Genomic DNA, 20,133 nt, shown 5'->3' on the forward strand with positions numbered 1-20,133 from the left:
TTTCTTCATTCTAAATGAGGGAAACATTATGTCAGTATTTCTATAAAGTACCAACATGAGAAGCACAGAAGAGTTATAAGGCAATTGGGGGAAAAACTAATGAAAACTAATTCCCTCAATCTAAGAAATATGAAAATCCAAATAAAAAGTTAAAAGCACAATATTTTTGTTGGTTATTTATTTGTTTAAAAGAGGAAAACAACCACTTTCAGTCATTTTTCATCTGATTAATTTGAAACAGTACCAACATGAAATTTGCACAGGAGAAAATTCTGAAGCCTCATTTGAAGGATATCAGCCTACTGTAAACTGGCACACATCTACTCTAGACACATGTAGCCATTTTCTTTTCCTTCATTTTTAAAACAGGATATCAGTGTTCTTTTCTCTCCCTCCCCCCAGTAGTCAAAATTATAAGTTGTATTTGTTTATTTCTGAACAAGTTTTATTTGTTATGCTTAAGTCAATTTTTATATGTGCCTGACCTGAAATTATAGTAATTGCTACTTTATGGGTTGTCCAATTGGTCTTGCAACATTCTGAATGCATTGTCAAGTTTCACATTGCTAATTTCCTAACAAGAACAGTTTGTTTTCAAATGCCCCAAGGCCAGTTTACTAAGTCCAACCAAACACAAACTCCACAAGTAGAGAAACATCATGCCCCAAGATTTTTTAAACACTCAACACGATCAGAGTCCTAGTGTAAGCTTTTTTTCCCAACAGTTTAAGGGCACTTACTGTTGACAATATAATAATAATAATAATCATGATAACAATAATAATAATTTATAAAGTTTGTGTGGTTATTAAGGTCTTGTATTAGTTTTCGTGATATATTTTTCATGATGATGTGCAGTGCTTCAGAAACAAACAAACAAACCCAAGTAGCTAATTGTGAAACCTTCTATTAGGCTCTGTGAATTCTAGTGGTCTATCTATACCTTATATGGTATGAACTCTCCTGTATATTTCATTGGATTTACTTGGAAAAAACACAACTATTCTTCAGGAAAGTTTGACTCCATGTATTTAGCAACTAAGTTCCTATGTAAAGGATCTGACAAAAATTAATGAATGTTGTTTTTATAGCCAGTTAGAACCTTAAATTTCAGCATAGTGATTCATTATTTTACAAATTACAAGGAAGCATTTGTGAGATCAAGGGAAAATAAGACAAACCTGTAGGCAAGTTTTCTGATTCACCTATATGACTACAATTCTCATAGGTGAACTGTGGGGAATAATTGTATAATTTGGATTGATAGTATAAGATTGCAAGAGAGAAGGGGACACTTTATTTAGAAAATAGGCAGAAAAGTGCATTTGGAGACATGCTTCAATTCTGAAAATTTCAACCACTCTTCAAGACATCTGTAGATTGACTAAAGACTGGGTGAATAGAGCATAGAATGTATGCCCATTTTAAAAAAGGCCTGTCATGAAAGAAACTAAAAGCAAGTCAGACATAACTCAGGAGCACAGACAGTGCTGTTTTGTTAGTGTGTTTTGTAAAAAGACCTCTTGGTTTTCTGCTTAAAAGAAAGGGCTTTGAGTTTTCTTAGTTATCAGGTGAATATTTCCAATTCGAAAAGGTGAAATGATCTTTTTTTAAATTCCCTTTTGATTCCAGCAGATTTGGAATAAAAATTGCCCCTCCTTACAATGAACTTTAAAATTACTCATGTAGGAAAACTAAAGATTTCTTCCTGGAGGATTTCATAATAATTTTTTTAAACACACAATTACTTCAAAATGTAATCCTTTGTCACAAATATGGCAAGGTATGGCATCTCATTTCATTGGACTTACTGTTTATAAAATTGGAGTACCTTTTTTGTTTAAAAAAAGTTTTTTCTAAAATTGATTTTCATTAATCCAATGGTAAATAAAATGTGACTGACAGAAAATTAACTCTTTCAAATAATCAACTTATTCTTTCTTAGTTTTCAATATAAAATATAAGAACTTGCATCATCAGTCACTTTCAGATCTATTGATTAAAACATGGCTCAGTCCTTGTCTAGATTCTGGGAAACATATGTGAATTTAAACACACATTCTATAAATATGATTGCCCAACTAGCTATTCAAAACGGTTAAAAATAAAACAGACATGAAACCATATTCGCCCCCTCAATAACTTAATATTTATCACAAGTTGCTATGGAAATGTATAACATTGAAACTATCACATATGACATGGTCAATGCCCACAGACACAAAGTAAACCACACAGAAAAATTAACCACATTGACATGAACCCCTAGTTCTTTTCCAACTCTCTCTCTCTCTCTCTCTCTCTCTCTCTCTCTCTCCCCCTCTCTTTTCCTCCTCCCTCCTTCCTTCTGTCTCTCTGTCTCTCTCATTCACTTTTCAGAGATCTACTAAAGACGGATAAATATCTATACCAAGTATCATAATTTATTCCTAACCACATCGAACTTTTATTTTCAAGCACTTTTCATGCCTTTAAGTTAGGGGACTAGCTCTGACCTTTTAGTGTTACGTGCTACAGAAACCTGACTCCTGTATTTATTTTCAAGGCTGCACACAACTCATTCTGTTCACCAAAAATTCTCCAACATGCAATGCAATAGCATGGACTCTAATACATAACTTTTGCAAATCAAATTCAGCCAATGGGAAGAAACTGTTGTTTGAATTTGTCATTTAGAGTTTATTAAGAGACCCTGAATCTTAGACTTGACTGGGTTCTGCACTGTACTACATCACAAATTATTAAATGGACTTTTGAATTGCAACAAATTGTATTTGTTAAAATTTGTTGAAATTGTTAAAGTGGTCCAATTATCACTTAAAGCACAAAAACAAAAATAAGGAAGCTCTTTGGAATAGATTATCCAACAATATCCATTGTAAGTCACTGGGGTTGTAACTCACAATCAGTTTACATTACGATCACATTTTAAAGCTGTAAATTTCAAGAAATGCACTTATTTCCATCAACACATAATTGGATTTACTTTGAATTACCACATGTTTGACAAAGCACTTAGCTTTAATAGAGGGATTTGGTTTGAAGTGGTATTGTAAATAAGGATACAGGAAATGAATCTTCATTTATTTCAAAGAAAAAAATTTTTAATTCCACAACTAGGCAAAATGTTTAATTTGGTTTTTTAACTACCTTAATTAATACAGATCTCAATAATTACACTGAAATCTTTTCTACCTTCTGATAATGTCTACTATTGTGTTTTTTTCCTTTTTCATAGATAGATAGGTTGATTGATTGATAGATTGATAGATAAGATATACCCAAAACAACCAAATTGTCTTCATATGTTTTTTCTTTAGAGTTTTCCTGGGGGGAAAAAAGGTTAAATCACATTTTACATCTTACAAATGTAAAACCTGAAAAATGTATCTTGGGTTATTCAAATGGAACAAATCCTCAGGTTTGGACCTTGAATGATTGAGATAACAAGGAAACTGTTGCTGCTGAAAACAATGATCATGTTGGGAGATATTTCCCTGGAAATCTCACCTTTTGGGCAGCTTTTGAGGGACTCTTGTTTTTGCTTCCTTTGGGTCTTCCTCTGGGCCTTTTAGGAGAGGGCTCACCTGTTGGCTCCTAAACACAGAAAAACATACTATTGTGGCAAGCAAGTCTAAAGTAAAATTTCCCTCCAACTCTATTATCAGCCTGAACTGCTCAACTAACTTTTAGACCACATGCAGTTCAAGTGTAAATGAATGATGATACAGAGTTTACAGAAAGAGGAAATAACTATACGGAGAACTTAAGTGTTCAAAGAGGAAATTCTGCTTTGCATATGAAAACAAGACGTCATTTCTACTCTAAAAGTTAACAAAGGAATGACTCGGTGGCACATCCTAAGTGTTTGAAGATGTTGATTTCTCACAATCCTGCACTGGGAACTCTTGAAAATGAAATCATTTAACATGAATATCAGTTATCCATTTTACTTACACTTAACATAAAACAGCAACATGTAGTTCATATTATAACTCCATTCTGGAAAACTGAAAAGCAATTTGTAGTCAGGTTTTTCTTAAAGACTATGAATTAGTTTTTTTCATACTATAACTTACATTCATACATTATTTCCCTTAAAACCCAATGTGCATATTCACTGGGAAGGATTGGAGCAATTAGCTAGATTTTTCAGGTCAAAATAATCCTTTTTCCTGAAATGTCCAGATAATTAAGGCATTTGTGTGGGGGTGGGGTAGGCGGGTGTTTGAAATATCGGGATAGTTACTTCAATTCTTCATTTCCTTCAGATAGTTGGCATAGTCTTTTGAAAATCTGTCTTTTGTTAGAAAGTAAACAACACATTTTCTTTAGGAAACTTTCCTCCTAGGAAATTCCTTATGAAGATAGTTTGAAGAGTAGGCATTGTGAGACAGAAAGGGGTCTGGGATACCATGGGGTAAAAAACAACAGCAACAAAAAACCAACCCTATCCATTTAAAAGTTTTTTTTTAAAGGTTCCTAGTTTATAGTAACTAATCAACTCATTAATGGTATATGAATTCTGAATAGTACAGATCATAAATATTTATCCAGTGAATCATCAAGTCTAGGAAACCCTTCTGGTTCTGAATAGTGAACATTTCATTCAGCTTAGGTGGCATGACTGATTAAGGGTAGCCCGTGGTTAAATTAAATCGGACTAAAAGTTTTTTAAATTTGCATATGTATATTTAGGGAAACTGGAAAGGGATGCTTCCAAAATTCAGTAGAGTACTGGAGCGATTGCAGGCACATGTAGATTTTGAGACATACATTTTTCTTTTCTTTTCTTTCTTTTTCTTTTTTTTTTTGAGAACTTGGCTTAATGCAAAGTTAAAATCTCAACATTCTCAGATCTCGCTCAACTTTTGGACTTTTTTCCTCTAGGAAATTACAAGTGGAGAATAAATAGTGTGGGTGGGTGTATGGGAAAAAATTAGATTGAGATTTGGGGGCACAGAAGGGGGCTTCGCGGGTTCCATCTTTGCTTCTGCTTTTTCGATTTCCAAAGGGTATTCTCTACACTCTTCGGAAGTAGAACAGAACGAGGGCAAAAACCGTTTAGCTTTCCCACCTTGAGAAAGAGTCTTCGGGCTGCTTTGAGCAGAATATTTTCTCCTCGTTCGATTTACCAGACGAATGGGTTTCCAGAGAATTTACCAAGTCAAGCATTTTAAAGTTCGGGATCTTAGGGTGCCTTGGGCATCTTCTCTTCGAATAGTTACTGGCAAAACATGGAGATTACAGCAAACAAAACCTCTAGTCCTTTCCTCTCCACGACGCCCAGCAAAGCTGCACGCTTAATTGGTTGCATCCGCAGACAAAACCCATCAACTGTGCTTAGATTCCCAGTCACCACTCTCTCGCCCCTTCCCCACCCCCCACCGATTTACTCTGGAAAAGCAGGGTCTAATTTATGCATTTCTGCGCAAAGTGGGTTACGGACTGTGGGGGGGGGGGAGGCTAATGGGGAGGGGGGAAGAGAAGACAGAAGAACCGACCTAATAACTTTCAACCTTCTCAAGTTTATAAAAAGGCCCTTTTCAACTTTATCCAATCTTGGTCCTAGGACCTTGCTGCGGTGTGAGGGGTCTTCCCCTGTAGCAACTTCCTGGGGTCACCTTAACCCTTGCAGGCCTCTAGAACTTGGTGAGTCTGGCCGCCTTATTAAAGAGCTCTTGGAAACAGAGAGGAGGCTGCAGATCCCCCAGCGCCAGTTCGGTCCCTAGGCATTCTTTGTAAGGAGGGAGGTGAATGGAATCGGGCCACTAGCGGTGGGGAGTGGGAGCCAGAGGTGATTTGAGTGGGGGGCAGAAGGGAGGAGGGGGTGCAACAGGGCTGCTTTTCGTTTCCAGCTCCCGTCCGGGTCTTTGGGATGGAGAGAGAGGGGCTTCTCCACCCTCTCTCTCCAAGCGCCCGGACTCAAGAGCAGCTTGCACTGAGCCGGGAGAGCGACAGCCCGGGGAAGCCCCTCAGTCCCCTTCTCCGCCACCACTACTGCCACCTCCTTCTCTTCTTGCAATTTCAAAATCAGCTCGAAACGAGCCCAAGAGCGCTGGTTGGTCGGCTCCGGGTTACAGATTTACATGGGGAAGCCCAAGACGCAGCAAAGCCAGGACAATAGCGAAAGTTCAAGGGAGACACTTTTCCTAAAAATACCTCTCACCTCCTTCCTTATTCCCTCTCCCCAGGGTTTCCCTCCCCCCGCCCCCAGCCCCAACTCTGCTCCCCGGAGATTCCCTTTCTCCCCCTATTCTCCCTCTCCTCTTCCCCCAGAGCCCCCCGCGCGCCTCTCCCATGCGCAGAGGAGCCAGCAGTCACCCGGAGGTCTATTCTGTTCCTTACACCCCCTCCCAGACCCCGGCGCCCGCTCGATTCCCCCAGCCTCCAAGACTGAGCAGAGGGCGGAACTCCGGAGCCCTGCGCCGGTCACCTTTCTGTCTTCCCGGCTCTCGGTCTGTCTGGATTTCGGGTCCAGCACAAGAGGTGTATAAGAGTTGGATCAGGGGTGGTGGGTTTGGGTTTATTGCCCCCCCCTCCCCCGCGCCCGCTCCCTTACTACTGACTTGTTGCTGCTTCCTGGGTCGACCTCGTCCTCTCTTCTGGGGCGCTGGGGCGGCAGGTTGTCCCTGGGTGGAAGTGGAAGGCTGACCGGCTCCCTCGCCTCGTCCACTCATTCTGACTTCTGCTGCTGCTCCCGCCGCGGCCGCCGCTGCTGCTGTTTGTCGCCGCTCCTGCTGCCGCTGCCGCTGCCGCCGCCGCTGCTGTTTGCCGCCTCTGCTGCCGCTGCCGCCGCTGCAGCCGCTCCGCCTCAGCTCCGAAAAATCCTCCCAGCACCTTTCTGGAGGAGGTGGGGGATAGGGGCGTGAGGGAAAGGGGGGGGCAGGTTTAGACAAGATCTGTTGCTGCTGCCGCTCGTGCTGATGCGGCTGTGGCTGCCACCATTCGCACCGGACGTCCTGGTGCTGCCAAAAAGAAGAGAGGAGAGGAGAAGAGAGGGTGATGGTGCTGGAGGAGGAGGAGGAGGTGGAGAAGGAGGAGGAGGAGAAGAGGAGGAGGAGGAGGAGGAGGAGGAAGAGGTGGAGGAGGAGGAAGGGGAAGAGGAGGGGGAGGACTGAAGTGATGGGGGGGAGAATCTCTTCTATTGGCAGTTTAAAAGCAGGGGATAGTGGCTACGAGGAGCAATTCAGAAGCCACTCTGAGAAGTAGCAGCCTTTATTGTGTTGTTTGCGATGTTTAGTGGGGAACGTCCCTTTCTCTACACCCCCTCCCCCACCTCCTCCAAACTCTCTTCCTTCACAATAAAAATAAATAAACAAATAAAGAGAGGGGGGAAAAAAACCCTCCTGCAGATGGAAAGCAAACTGGAGGGTGGGGGCTCAGAGTGCTGTCGCCCTCAGATCGGGTCGGAACCAAGTCAAATAAGGCATGGAAAAGGAGCGAGTGTTTCAGGCAAGCTGCGAGGCTGCCGGTGTCTCTGGCGGCGGGAGCCGCCGCTCAGGCACAAGAGCTCTCATTGAAAACAAATCCGAGCGGGATGGGGTAGGGGGCGGAGAAGACCGAGACCGAGAGCCCCAGAGTCTCCCTCAGTCCGTGTGCTCCCTGCGCTGCCTGGGCTGCAAATACTCGGTGAGCCCTACCCAAGTGCTCAACTGGGATGCGCCAGGGGGAGGGAGTGGATAGTGGCCACCTCCAACCACGGACCGATAAAATAGGAAGGGGCTGTGCAGTGGCCGGGGGTCGTGGTAGGAGTGGGATGGGAGATAGAAGGAAGAGGGGGATGCAAAGAGGAGGCCGGGCGGAATACACACACACACACACACACACACACACACACACACGCACACACACACACACGCACACACACACACACTAGAGATGGGGGTTGGACCTAGGCCAGAGAAAACATTAGAAATACAGCAGCAGTGGGGAGGCACAGCACATGTTCCATACTGAGACACACTCACGTGTTCTGGACCGTTCATGCCCTAGTCCAGACCCTGGTTTAAAGGGAGTAGAATAGGGAATTCCAGTGTCCCAGGAACGGAACTCAAGATTGACTTGTGAAAGAAAAGAGAGGAGTTAAGCCCAGCTCCAAATCACCGCTCTTCAGTTTCTCAACACTAGCCGAGAGGAAAAGAGGGGTTACCTGGATCTCAATTATGTAAAAAAAAAAAAAAAAAATAGGACAACTCTTTCGCTGGTTGGGAGTGTTAGATTCGAATCAATTGGACAAGAAAAGAGGAATGAAGAAACGCGTGATATCGGTAATTGATTAGAGACTAAAAGAAGAATGATGATCTTTAGTGGTTGAATGCAAGTGAAATTTTAAACTTTTTTTCCAGGAAAGAAAGAAACAGAGGGAGTAAGTCTGTCTTGCTGAGGGCTCCGCAGTGCACACCCGGCTTGGGTGTCCCGCGTGGAGACCTCTACCTAAGAACCAGGAAGAATGGTCAGCCACACTCTTGGAGGACTTCGGAGGACTTAAAATACTTAAGCTCTTCTTTCAATGCGTCTTTACTCTCCTTTATCAGTGAAAATTCCGGTGCTGCCAAGCCTTAAGTTTATAGCTTAGACGGTTTTTGAGTTATGTGAACACCCCAAAGGTCAAAGTTCATTTTTAAAGAAGGGGAGAATTCGCCGTTTTTCATCCTTAACTAACAGAAAACCTTTGGAAACAATTAGGTTCAGCTTTTCCCATATCACCCCCCCCCACCCCAAATTACCTTTGGATTGATACCAAGAATGAAGTTTTAACCCAGAAAAGATACGGCTATTTTTCAAAGTCCCAGACCATAATGGAATAACAATCAATTTCTAGCCATAGTTGTATCACCATAAAAATTACTTCTTTGTTATATGCACTGTAGGGCATATCAAAATGTCTTTAAAATACATTTCAATATTGATTGGTTAGCATTTTAATTTTGAAATCTTTTTTTCAGTTGCCCATTGCTGATCTGAAAATTCAGCTCTGTTCAGCTCTGCAAGAGAGAATCCAGGATTTTCTGCATGGGTCTGGGAACACTTAGCCCTGATTGGGAGGGAGTGCCTCACATCATTCAATTGTGAGTCCAACAGCTGACTGAGGAAAGATTTGACAGGAACCACAGACTCAGAACTTGGCTGGAAAGATAGAAGCTTTATCTGAGGGATTCCTCTAATAGATTCAAAGCCATTTTCCCTACATTTCTGCTACTGGGGTTGCAATTATAGCTATTCCAATAGCATTTTTCAATACCAAATTCGTGTATTTGAATATGGACATAGATTTGTGCTGTAGTGTGCACATTTGTACACGCATGCACAAGTGTGTTTTTGTTTTGTTTTTGCCTGTACTGCGATGGATGTTAAAAATGAGTAGGGAATAAAGTTAACAGAGATTCAAGTCAGGAAGCATCTTGAAGCTGATACAATGTCTTAGTGTTTAGTTTTGGAAGTATTATTATTATTTTTTTTTTTGTAAATAGGGGGAAAAGAGGGTCTGAGAAATCCACACTCAGCTGAAAAAAAAAAACTGTTGTTAAGGTGGCAGATGAGAAGGGGACTCTAATGCTTTCCTCCTGCCACTAAATCCTTGCAATGACCTGAGACTGAGAAAAACACAGAAAAAGCTGAACAAAACGCTAGCATTCTATTTTTAGAACATTGTCATTTTTCTGTCAAACTTTTCTCTATTCCAAAATTTACTGCAACAAGGATATGAAACAAATTTCATTGCACCAACTTTGGTCTAAATCATTTTGCATTGTGTTTTCAATTATTTGGAAACAATCCCTAAGAATTATTTCAAGTTCACATATATTTTCAATATGTAAATAAATGTCTTTTTATCTCAAGCTCTGAAATTATGAGGTACTTGGTTTTTTTCTCCCTCATAAAACTGGTGCACTTGTGTATTTTTTATTAAAGCGAAATTGCTAAAGTGAGTTTAAGAAACACTCTGATACATTTCTCTCTCTTAGACCTTTAGCTTAAGATAAAAAAAAAACCACACATTCCCCAACTCTTGACTTTACCAAGAATGCCCTCCACAAACTGCATTTTTCCACATCCTACTGCCCTTCAAGGATCTAGCTTAGGGTCTAACTCTTCCATGAATCCTTTCCCAATGGTCCCTTTAAGTCTTTTTGCTCACATTGTCTGAATCGTTCAGTTAACACCTTACAATACATTACCCTACTCTCCAATTGTCTTAGCTGAACCATTTAGCCATTTAATTAGAACCATTTAATTGTATCAAGTTGTAATGCTGTTCCCTTCTAATTATTATATGTGTACTTCGTAGTAATGGCTGACATATGGACTTTCAAGCTTTTCAAAGTTGTTGAGTTTTTTTTTTTTTTTGTAAATACACTTTCTTATTTGATCTTTACAATAGTCCTGTGGTGTATGTACTACAAGAGTCATTGTTCCCATTTTACAGAATTAGAAAATGAAGCTCTGAAGGGTTAAGTGATTTGTGCATAGTCACAAAGCTAATCAATGTCAAAGGCAGGAACCCAGGACTTTCCTGAATCTGAGTCTAGCATAAGCTGTCCCCTTTTTGTAAGCAAATTTAAAGCATGAGCTATGTCATGTATTTCTTTTATACCCCATTGAGCCCAGTAAGAGGTTCCTCCTGATTTCAAAATCTTAGAACCATAGTGTCTCAAAGCCAGAAGGGACTTCCTTCTAAAAATTTCTAAAACAAATCATAGCTGGATGTGATGGCACATCTCTGTACACCCAGATACCAAAGAAGCTGAGATTGTTGGGTTATTTGAGCCCAGGAGTTCTGAGCAGAAGAGGGCTAAGCTGATCAGATGTCTTAACTAAGTTTGGCATTAATATTGTGAGCCCATGGGAATGGCATGGGGAGACCCCCCTAGGTTGCCTATAAAGGCCAAATTGATCCAGATTGGCAATGAAGCAGGTCACAGTCTCATACTGGTCAATAGTGGGATTTGGGAGGATTTAGTACCACATCCTCCAGATCTTCGATCAGATGGGAAAGGAGATGGAGGGAAGTGGTGTCCAAGACTTGAGTTAGCATCATGGTGATGAGGTTAGAAGTGATCAGTTTAATTTTGGAGGGGCATCTTATTCTGTGAAGTTGAAACCAGGCAGCTTTGAAGATGGAGAATGGAATCATCCAGATTCATAACCTTCCTCTTATCCCTGACTCTTAACACTCCCCCCATAAAGCCAATCACTTGCCAAATCTTGTGCTTTCTACCTCAACAACATCTCTTATACACATTTCCTTCTCTCCACTCATAAAAATCATCACCCTAGTTCAGGCTCATATCACTTCATCACCTCAACTATTTCAAAAGTCTTTTAACTGGCCTCCCTGCCTTCTTCCACCCACTCCAAATCTATTGTCCACATGGTTCCCAATACAATTTCCCCATCACACAGTTCTGACCATTCTCTGTCCTCTCCCCTTCCCATTAACAAAGTCTAGTGGCTCCCTCATTACTCCCATGGTTAAAGACTAAGCCTTCTGTCTGGCATTTACATTTCTTAACAACCTGATTCCTTTCTATCCTCTCCCGTCTTCTCATACTTCGCCCCACACATTCTATTATACAGATATACTAGACTACTTGCTGTTTCTCAAACCTGATATTCCACCTCTTGTCCCTGTGTCTTTGCATTGGCTATCTCCGATGCCCAGAATGTTCATCCTCCTAACTTCTGTTAGAATCCCTGGATTCCTTCAAATCCCACCCTCTGCAGGATGTCTTTTCCAATTGCCTCTGGACTTCAATGACTCTGGAGGAGAGGATGAGGAGAGACAGTAACTGTGCAGTTCTGCTTCACTTAATACAATCCACAAGCAAAAGTCAAGCATCACCCTTGTGATGTCATTTGTCCTCTTCTAGAATGAAGAATGAACAATGACAACTTTCCATCTACTCTTTAAGTATCATATATGTATCTATTTATTTACATGTTGTCTCCCCCATTAGAATGTGAGCTCTTTCGGTCAGGGACTGTTTTCATTTTGTCTTGGGCATTAATATGAGTTGAGACAGAAAACTTCTGATAAATTGTCAAACCTAATGACCATTAGTTATTTCTTGTCATTTATGTGGGGACTAATGATGCCACCAGGTACTTGAAACCTAAGGATTTTGAAGACCTGGGTAAAAAAAATGAAGACATTTGGGGTCACTGGTCATGTTTTCAACACTACTTCTAATTGGAAACAAGGGGTTCAGAAGAGAAAGGCTTCAGAATTGAAGAGCTGGCTAAAAAGATAGCATTTTTATTAGAATTTTATTTCTGGATCATGGTTCAATATGCAGTATGGGAATAGTGGGTCATACTTAACAAAAACTGATAAAAAAAATTCTTTGCTTGGGCTCTGGTAAATATAAATCAACCAGGATTTAAACTGAAATGGAAGAAGAAAGGACAAACGTGTCCATGTGGGTTTTCCAAGGCATAGAGAGTAGCACGTATATAAAGAGAGCACGAATAGCAGTTGAAGGCCAGTGACTCAAAGGAGAGAAAAGAGACAGAACAGTAAACCCTACGGCATTGGATGTCTATATATAAATGCATAAAGTATAGTTAACGATCGGAGTGAACTAGAGATCCTATTGCAAGGATGAAAAGTTGCTCTAACAAGTATCACTAAAACCTGGTAGGCTAGGACTTTTATATGGGTTGTAGCTCTAGAAGAATATGACTTATTCAAAAGGACTAGGCTAGAAAATTATTGAGGGAGAGAAGCTTTGTAGATCAAGAACATTTGGACTGGACCTCTGATTTTATTAGAATAGGGAACTTCCAATGAGAAAACTTCCGCTACAAATGCAGAGCTCTAGCTGCTCTGCAAGTTAAGAAGGTATGCTCAAGTTAAGAAATCTAGCAACACAAGGTTTAGAGGAGCATAGTGAACATTTGGGTAAGGATTGATAACAGCTAGCATGTACATAAGACTGAGTTTGTAAATCACCATCTCACTTTATCTTCATAACAACCCTGCTAGTAAGGTACTATTATTATCTCCATTTTACAGATGGGGATAACAGATTAAGCGACTTGCTCAAAGTCACAAAGCTAGTAAGTGTCTGAGACTAGATTTGAATGCAGGTCTTCCTGACTCCAGGTCCAGCCCCCTATCCACTGTTCTACCTAGCTGCCTTCCTAATGAGAGGAGAAACAGAGGAATATTCTTCTGGAGACATTCTGTAGATTACATACAAAGAAGAAAAATGAATTTGAGAAATAGATCACAACCTGCAATAACAGTATGATAACGAAGTGATAGATGACATAAATTTAGTAGATAATACTAAATTTAATAAGAACATCAGTTTAATAGGTGATACTAAAAAGAGAGCAGCTGATCAATTTGTGACATCCCTTGCCAGTAATTTCATCCTTTGAAGGGTGAAGGAAAAAACAAGAGGAAACAGTTTTTTCTTGACCTAATTCTTTTGAACAAGGGAGAACTGATTGCTGGAGTAAAAATGATAGAAACCTCAGGATTAAGAGACATTTCCACTATAAAATCTATGGTAGAGAATGAGAAATAAACTGGGCATAATATCACATGCTTCTCAGATTTGAGGAGAGCAGATTTCAAAGAAACCAAGAAAAGGTTTAGACAAGATGAAATATCCTACAGGGGAAATTGCTCAAGAAAGATGGAAAGTTCTCAAGGGTAAAATTCTGTACAAATGATTCTAATACGTAACATAAAGGGATGCTGTCTAAAGCTGTCTAAAGGCATTAATTAGAATGCACAAGGAACTCATAAATTAACTGAGATTTAAAAAGACATGTATAGAAGATGGAAGGAAGGACAAATTACTGAGGATGAATCCAAGAGAAGAGTTTGATCCTTTAAGAATCGTAGCAGGAACATGAAAGCCCAGAATCACCTGAGACTGGAGATGGATGCTAAGTATAACAAAAAAAGATTCATGTTTTAGCTGTGCTGGGGCAAAAGCAGAATGGAATAAAGGGTAGTACTACTTCTTGGGAAGGATAGATGGTATGGTAGTTGATGGTAAGAAAACTGAAATATTCAACTAGAAAATTTCTTATGCTCCTCAATTGATTCAAGTCATCAGATACTGAAGAACTATGTCCAATGATACTGAAAGGGTGATTGCTGTTGACCATCCTGTCTTGGAAGATAGGAGAGGTAGTACAGGACTGGAGAAAGGCAATTTTCATCCTGATTTTCAAAGAAGAAAAGATTATAGGGTTTGAAAATTATAGAACCTTGTACTTCATTTCTACCACTGACAAAATTTGGGAACACATCAAGGGCATGCCATAGACATAATATAGTTAGATTCTTAAGATACCACATTTATGTAGGTCCTTCCTCACAACATCTCTTTAAGGAGATGACAGCAACAATAACAATAAATCATAATTGCTAAAATTATGTAGGATTTTAAGTTTTACAAGTATTGTCTCATTTGATCCTCCCAACAACCCTGAGAGATAGATGGTATTAATACCCTCATTTTACAGGTGGGAAAATAGGTGAAGAAACTGCATTGAGCAGTTTAGTGACTTGCTATGATTTCACAGGAATAAATGTTTGAGATAGTATTTAAAACCAAAGTCTCTCTTTAATTCAACTCCAACGCACACCATGATATCTCAGTTTCTGCAAGGCATTTAGCAAAGTCTCTCATGCTATCTTTGTTGATAATATGGAGGAGGGAATAAATAACAGCACAGTTAGATATATCGAAAACTGGTTGAATAGCCAGACCTAATCCAGAGTCATGAATGAATCAATTCAAGTTGGTCAATTTTAACTTGGAAAAAAAATGCAGATAACATTAAGCTTGGAGGGATAACTAACATATTTCATGACAGAATGCAAAACAATGTTGACAAACTAGAAAAAGTGACTGCTTTAATAAGATATTATACAACAGAGACAACTGTATAATTCTCTACTGGGATTCAAACAATTAGCTTCTCAAGTACAGAGTGGATGAAATGAGAACTAGATAATGGTTGCTCTGAAAATGATTTGGAGTTTTTAGTGGACCACAAGTTCCATGTAAGTATGGCATAACAGACCAAAAAAAAAAATTCTATCCTGAGTTGCATTAAGAGAAATAGCATCAAGAATAAGAGAAGTAAGCATTCCCCTATACTCTGCCCTGGTCAGGCCACATCAGGCATTTTGTTTTTAGCTCTGTGTACTGCATTTCAGAAAAAAACATAGAAAAAGCTGGACTATGTTTACAAAGGATCAACAAGTACCTGGTATATAGTAGGTACTTAATAAATGCTTATTGATTGATTGGTGTGATGACTACAGAATGAATCACGTGAAGATAAGTTGAAGTAATGTGGAATGTTTAGCCTATAGAAGATAAGGCTTGAGGGGGACAGAGTAGCTGTCTTCAAATATTTGAAGACGTATCCCATGAAAGAAGAACTAACTTTGTTCTACTTAGCCCCACAGGCCAAATCCAAGAACAATGAGTGGAGGCTAGAAAGAGGCAGATTTGGGCTTGATGTCAGAAAAAAAAATTCCCAGGAGTCTAAGTCCTAAAGTGAAATGGTCTGCCCAAGTAGTTAGTGGGTTCTGATTTATAAGAAATATTCAAGCTGAATTGATCCCATGTTGGGGATGTTGTTGAAGGCATGCTTGGTCAGATTAGTAGGTGATCATTCTAACTATCAGATTCAGTTGATTCTATTTCGGTTTGTATCAATAGCCACATCTAGATATAGTCAATATCGAGACTATATATCTGACACTAAGTTCTATGGATGTAGATGCCATCTTATTTAAACTTTGTATTTTTCCCAGATCCTTAGAAAATGTTTGGTCAATGAATTAATATTTTTTTAAATCTTCCAAGAGCATTCAAAATATCTAAGATCCTGAAGCTTTCTTGAGAAATTTCTTTTACTCCCTTCTGGAGGCATATGAAAAGAAATCCTACCAGGTATGATGGCACACACCTCTAATCTCTACTATTGGAAAGGCTGAGGCTGGTGGATCTGAGAGTACACTTATACTTATGAAAGGAAAATTTAATTATGGCAAAGGTAGTGATAAAGACAACCTTGAAATGAAACATTATGTAATTTCCTTTTCTCTTTGGATAGAATCCTATAGTCAATATAAGAAAAAAAAAAGTCAATTTCTTATTTCTCCACAAGATAAATGAATAATTATTACATTCCAAAATAATTTTAAATAGATAACTATCCATTTATTATAGAAGAAAGAACACAAGCATTTATTAAGCATGTGTATGTTTATTATATATTTATTAAATACATTATTAAATATTGAATATATTATTAAATTATTAAATATGCATTTATTGTATATTTATTAGACACTGGTATGTGCCAGTCACTGTGCTGGAGACATGAATACAAGCAAAAAGAAACAGTCCCTGCTCCTGAGGAGCTTACATTCTAATGGGGAAAGCTAACACACAAAAGGAAACTTTCAGGCTACAAAAAATTCTTGAAAGCATATGTATATTTTTTCGTGCTTAAAAAAAATCCACAGACCCTATGCTAAATTACATTTGAAACTAGGTAGCTGATTTCAATTAGATGATGATCTCTTGAAGTCATTTCTAATTCTAAGATCCAAGAACTATGAAATTAGAAAGTATACAGTAGGGTAGAGGCAGTGGAGTTACTAAGGCTGGACTGGGAACCGGGACAAAATGTGTTCAAGTCTAACTTCTGACACACAATGGTTGTGTGACCTAGGCAAATAAAAACCTCTTAGCATCCCAGACGATTCTCTATGAATACATGTTATATAAATCCATGATGTTTCCCTTAATAGAATGTAAACTTCTTGAAAGTAAGGGAGGTTGGTTTTGGTTTTTTTTTTTTGTCCTTATAACCCAGAATGCAGCGCAGTGCCTGGCTTACAGTAGATGCTTAATAAATGCTAGTTCACTGACTGATTGGACAGCTATCAATTTGCACTTGGTACAGAGAATTTCCTCAATCAGGGGTCACCTATACTAAGGAAATCAGTGCTACATAGAAGAAAATGCTAGGAGTATTTGATCACAATCTATACAAACAATATATTCAAATTAATTTGAGGTTGTGCTGTAAATGCACAGAATGCAAAAGACAGTACTTAATCCTGGCATCCAAAAGGCTTAGTTAATTCACAGTAGGACTGTTTAATGCTCAAAGGGAAATATTAAATTCTAGTCTAGGACTAGAAAGATCCTTCAAAAATGAGCTAATGTTTTTGTTTTGTTTTGTTTTTCCCCCCACGGGGTTGGGAAGTGGGTAAAGGAAATAGATCTCTGATTTCATTCGTAGATAGGGCACTCTCCCTCCACCTTGACTCTGCTGCTTAATTTCCCTGGATTCCCTCAAGACTCAGTTCATATCAATCAATCAATAAACATTGTTTGAAGCACTGATAATGTTCCAGGTACAGTGTAAGCAAAAAATCTCACCTTCTGATATAGTCCCCCTTAACTCCTGAAAGCTACTGGTGCTTTCCTCTCTGAAATTGTCTTCCATCTACTCTGTGATGTTGTTGTTTAGTCATTTTTCAGTCATTTCTAACCCTTTGTAACCCTTTTTTGAGGATTTTCTTGGCAAAGATACTAGAGTGGTTTGCCATTTCCTTCTCCAGCTCATTTTACAGATGAGGAAACTGAGGCAAAGAGGGTTAAGTGATTTGCAGCTATACTTAATTTATAAAACAAATTGATATTTGTCAAGTACTTTGTAAACCTTAAAGTGATGTACATATATATATATATATATATATAAATGCTAATTATTATCATCTCCCCAATTCAAATGTGAATTCCTTGAAGGCAAGTGCCAGTTTTGTCTTTCTTTGTACTTACAGATAGCAAGCATTTAATGAATACTTACCAACCAACTGATGAGGAAACTTCCCTCTATCCATAAATATCTGTAATGCTTCTTCAGCTTACTGTGTAGAGGTGTCTAGGGTCACTAAAAAGTTGCTTGACTTGCTCAAAGTCAGATATCTAGTATATGTCAGAGGATGTGCTCAAACTCTGATGTTCCTGACTGAAAAGGCACAACTTTAAAATAACACATGAATTTTGTAGAAATAAAAAAAAACTACCTTGAAGACAGAAAACACACAGACACACATGTTAATTTAGTTACAATGAGAGATTACAGTTTTCATAGAATAACATGACAAATAAGCAAATTTGAATAGCATACTGTGGGCAGTAGTAATAAAAGAAGAGTGTCCAGAGCTTTTGAATACACACAGCAAAGCACTTATTGATCAAATCCAAGATCACCACCAGAGACAACCCTTAGGGGTGTTTGAAAATTCAAAACATATTGTGATTAAATTTCACAATTCCAAAAACAAACAATAAATTTTTCAGACAGTCAGAAGATTTTCAAATATAAAAGAAAGGAATTTGAATAGGCAGTATTCAAATTTTTCAAGTTTGTAGTGATGCAAACATGAAGAGGAGAATGGAATCATGTTTTCCAAAAAGCAAAGAAGCTCAAGCCACAACTTAAAATAACATATCCTAGAAGGACTGAAACTAATCATCAATGAAAAATATGGATATTCACCAAAGGAGAGGCATTTGAGGCATTCCTGGGGAAAAAAAAAAAACCAACCAAGCAGAGGAAAGTAGAATATTTGACTTGCAAAAATATCTTAAACAAAAGAAATACAAGATATGTAAATAAGTATGATTATCAAGGGAAGATTAATTAATGAAATACACAAGTATTTATAGATTATTTTTAAAGGCTATATCTTAGGGGTAAAAAACAAAGCAAAGAAGGATTAACAAGGGACAAAAAGGACTTATATGAGTCAAAGATTTAAGAGGAATGTGAAGAATCAGAAGGGAAGAGAAAAGAGGTGAATACTTCAAGGAATAAACTCTGTGTTACCCTATGAGTAAATCAATATCATTTGTGGTGAGGATTACCCAGTGGGAAGATTCACAAATGGGAAGAGGGAATGTAAGAGAGTGGGGAATTGAAAATTCACCTTTACCATAGTCCACAGGTGAATATGGAATTCATTGCAAATTTTCCATTCTCTAACAAGAATGGAGAAAAGATAAAAGCAATGGAGGGGAGGGATTAGGAAGGAGGTGAGAAGGAAGGAATGTCTTGTTTAGGATGGGAAAGGAAAAGGTGTTGCTAATTAACATTCCCATGGTGGGGGAGGTATGTGTATGTGGTAAGAGACTAAAGCTTGCCTTATAATAGATTTAATCTTGATGAAATTTGCACATTACAACACCACCTTTTACGAGAAAGGGTTGAACTTCACCAAGCTGCATTCTACTTAGGAGAAGTAATACATGAGTCTCCTAGGCAAGCCAGGACACAGTGTGGCACAGGAGACAGAATCAGAGATAGGATAACCTAAGCTTAGGAGTGGTAAAGGATGATGGTAAAGGCAGGTGATAGGGCTGGACCTCATCACTTAGAATACAAATTGATTCCCACCACAAAACATTGCTTCCATCATGAATTAAGATTTCTTGGAGTGAAATACAATGGAGAAAAGGTAGGATGGAGTGTAATCAACAAATGTAATATTCCAGAAACTCTATGCACATGAGGGACAGATAAAACAAAGAACATGCAAGCGAGGGTATAGCCCACAAATTGGAGAACAGAATTTAGAATAGAGTAAAAGGTAATAAAGAGGACAAAGCAATGAAAATCTTTTTTGAAAAAAGCATAGCAAAAGAATGTAATTTAAGATTTTGAAACAGGAGAGAGAAGATTTTGAACTACAACCAGTTCTTGATCTTAATGCTATACACTTAACTGGTCAAGGAAAAATAATTAAAAAAAAAAAGCCAGAAGGAGAAAAATAAATGAATGAATAAACAAATAAATGAAAGGGGGAAAGATATGTTAATATTTTAAGTAAAAGCAAGGAACCTAGGACAGGGTAGATAAAAAGGAGCTGTTAGAAAGTTGGAATGAAGAGCCCTTAGAATAATAGATTAGAAACAAAACTATTCACAGGTATAAAGTGCTAATTTAAAAGAGGTAGGGATTCTTTGTCCCTTTTGTTCCTAAAAATCATGGAAGCAAACACAAGAATAATTGTCAGAATTGAAATGTAAGTGAATTAAACAATCCAAGAAAATAAAAATGACCACACGG

At 38.7% G+C, this 20,133-nt stretch overlaps 1 protein-coding gene across 1 annotated transcript in view; it reads right to left on the reverse strand.

The window, feature by feature from the left end:
* HMGA2 (high mobility group AT-hook 2) overlaps positions 1–6,680 on the reverse strand; it is a 199,699-nt gene extending 193,019 nt beyond the window's left edge. The window contains exons 1-2 of the mRNA XM_027854148.1: positions 6,570–6,680; positions 3,511–3,597 (exon numbers count right to left, since the gene is read on the reverse strand). Coding sequence (XP_027709949.1) covers positions 3,511–3,597; positions 6,570–6,680 — 198 coding nt within the window. The remainder of the gene's footprint in view (positions 1–3,510; positions 3,598–6,569) is intronic.
* Between the last annotated feature and the right edge of the window lie 13,453 nt (positions 6,681–20,133).

This window comes from Vombatus ursinus, unplaced genomic scaffold (genome assembly GCF_900497805.2).
Source record: "Vombatus ursinus unplaced genomic scaffold, bare-nosed wombat genome assembly UNPS02010320.1, whole genome shotgun sequence".
NCBI lineage: Eukaryota > Metazoa > Chordata > Mammalia > Diprotodontia > Vombatidae > Vombatus > Vombatus ursinus.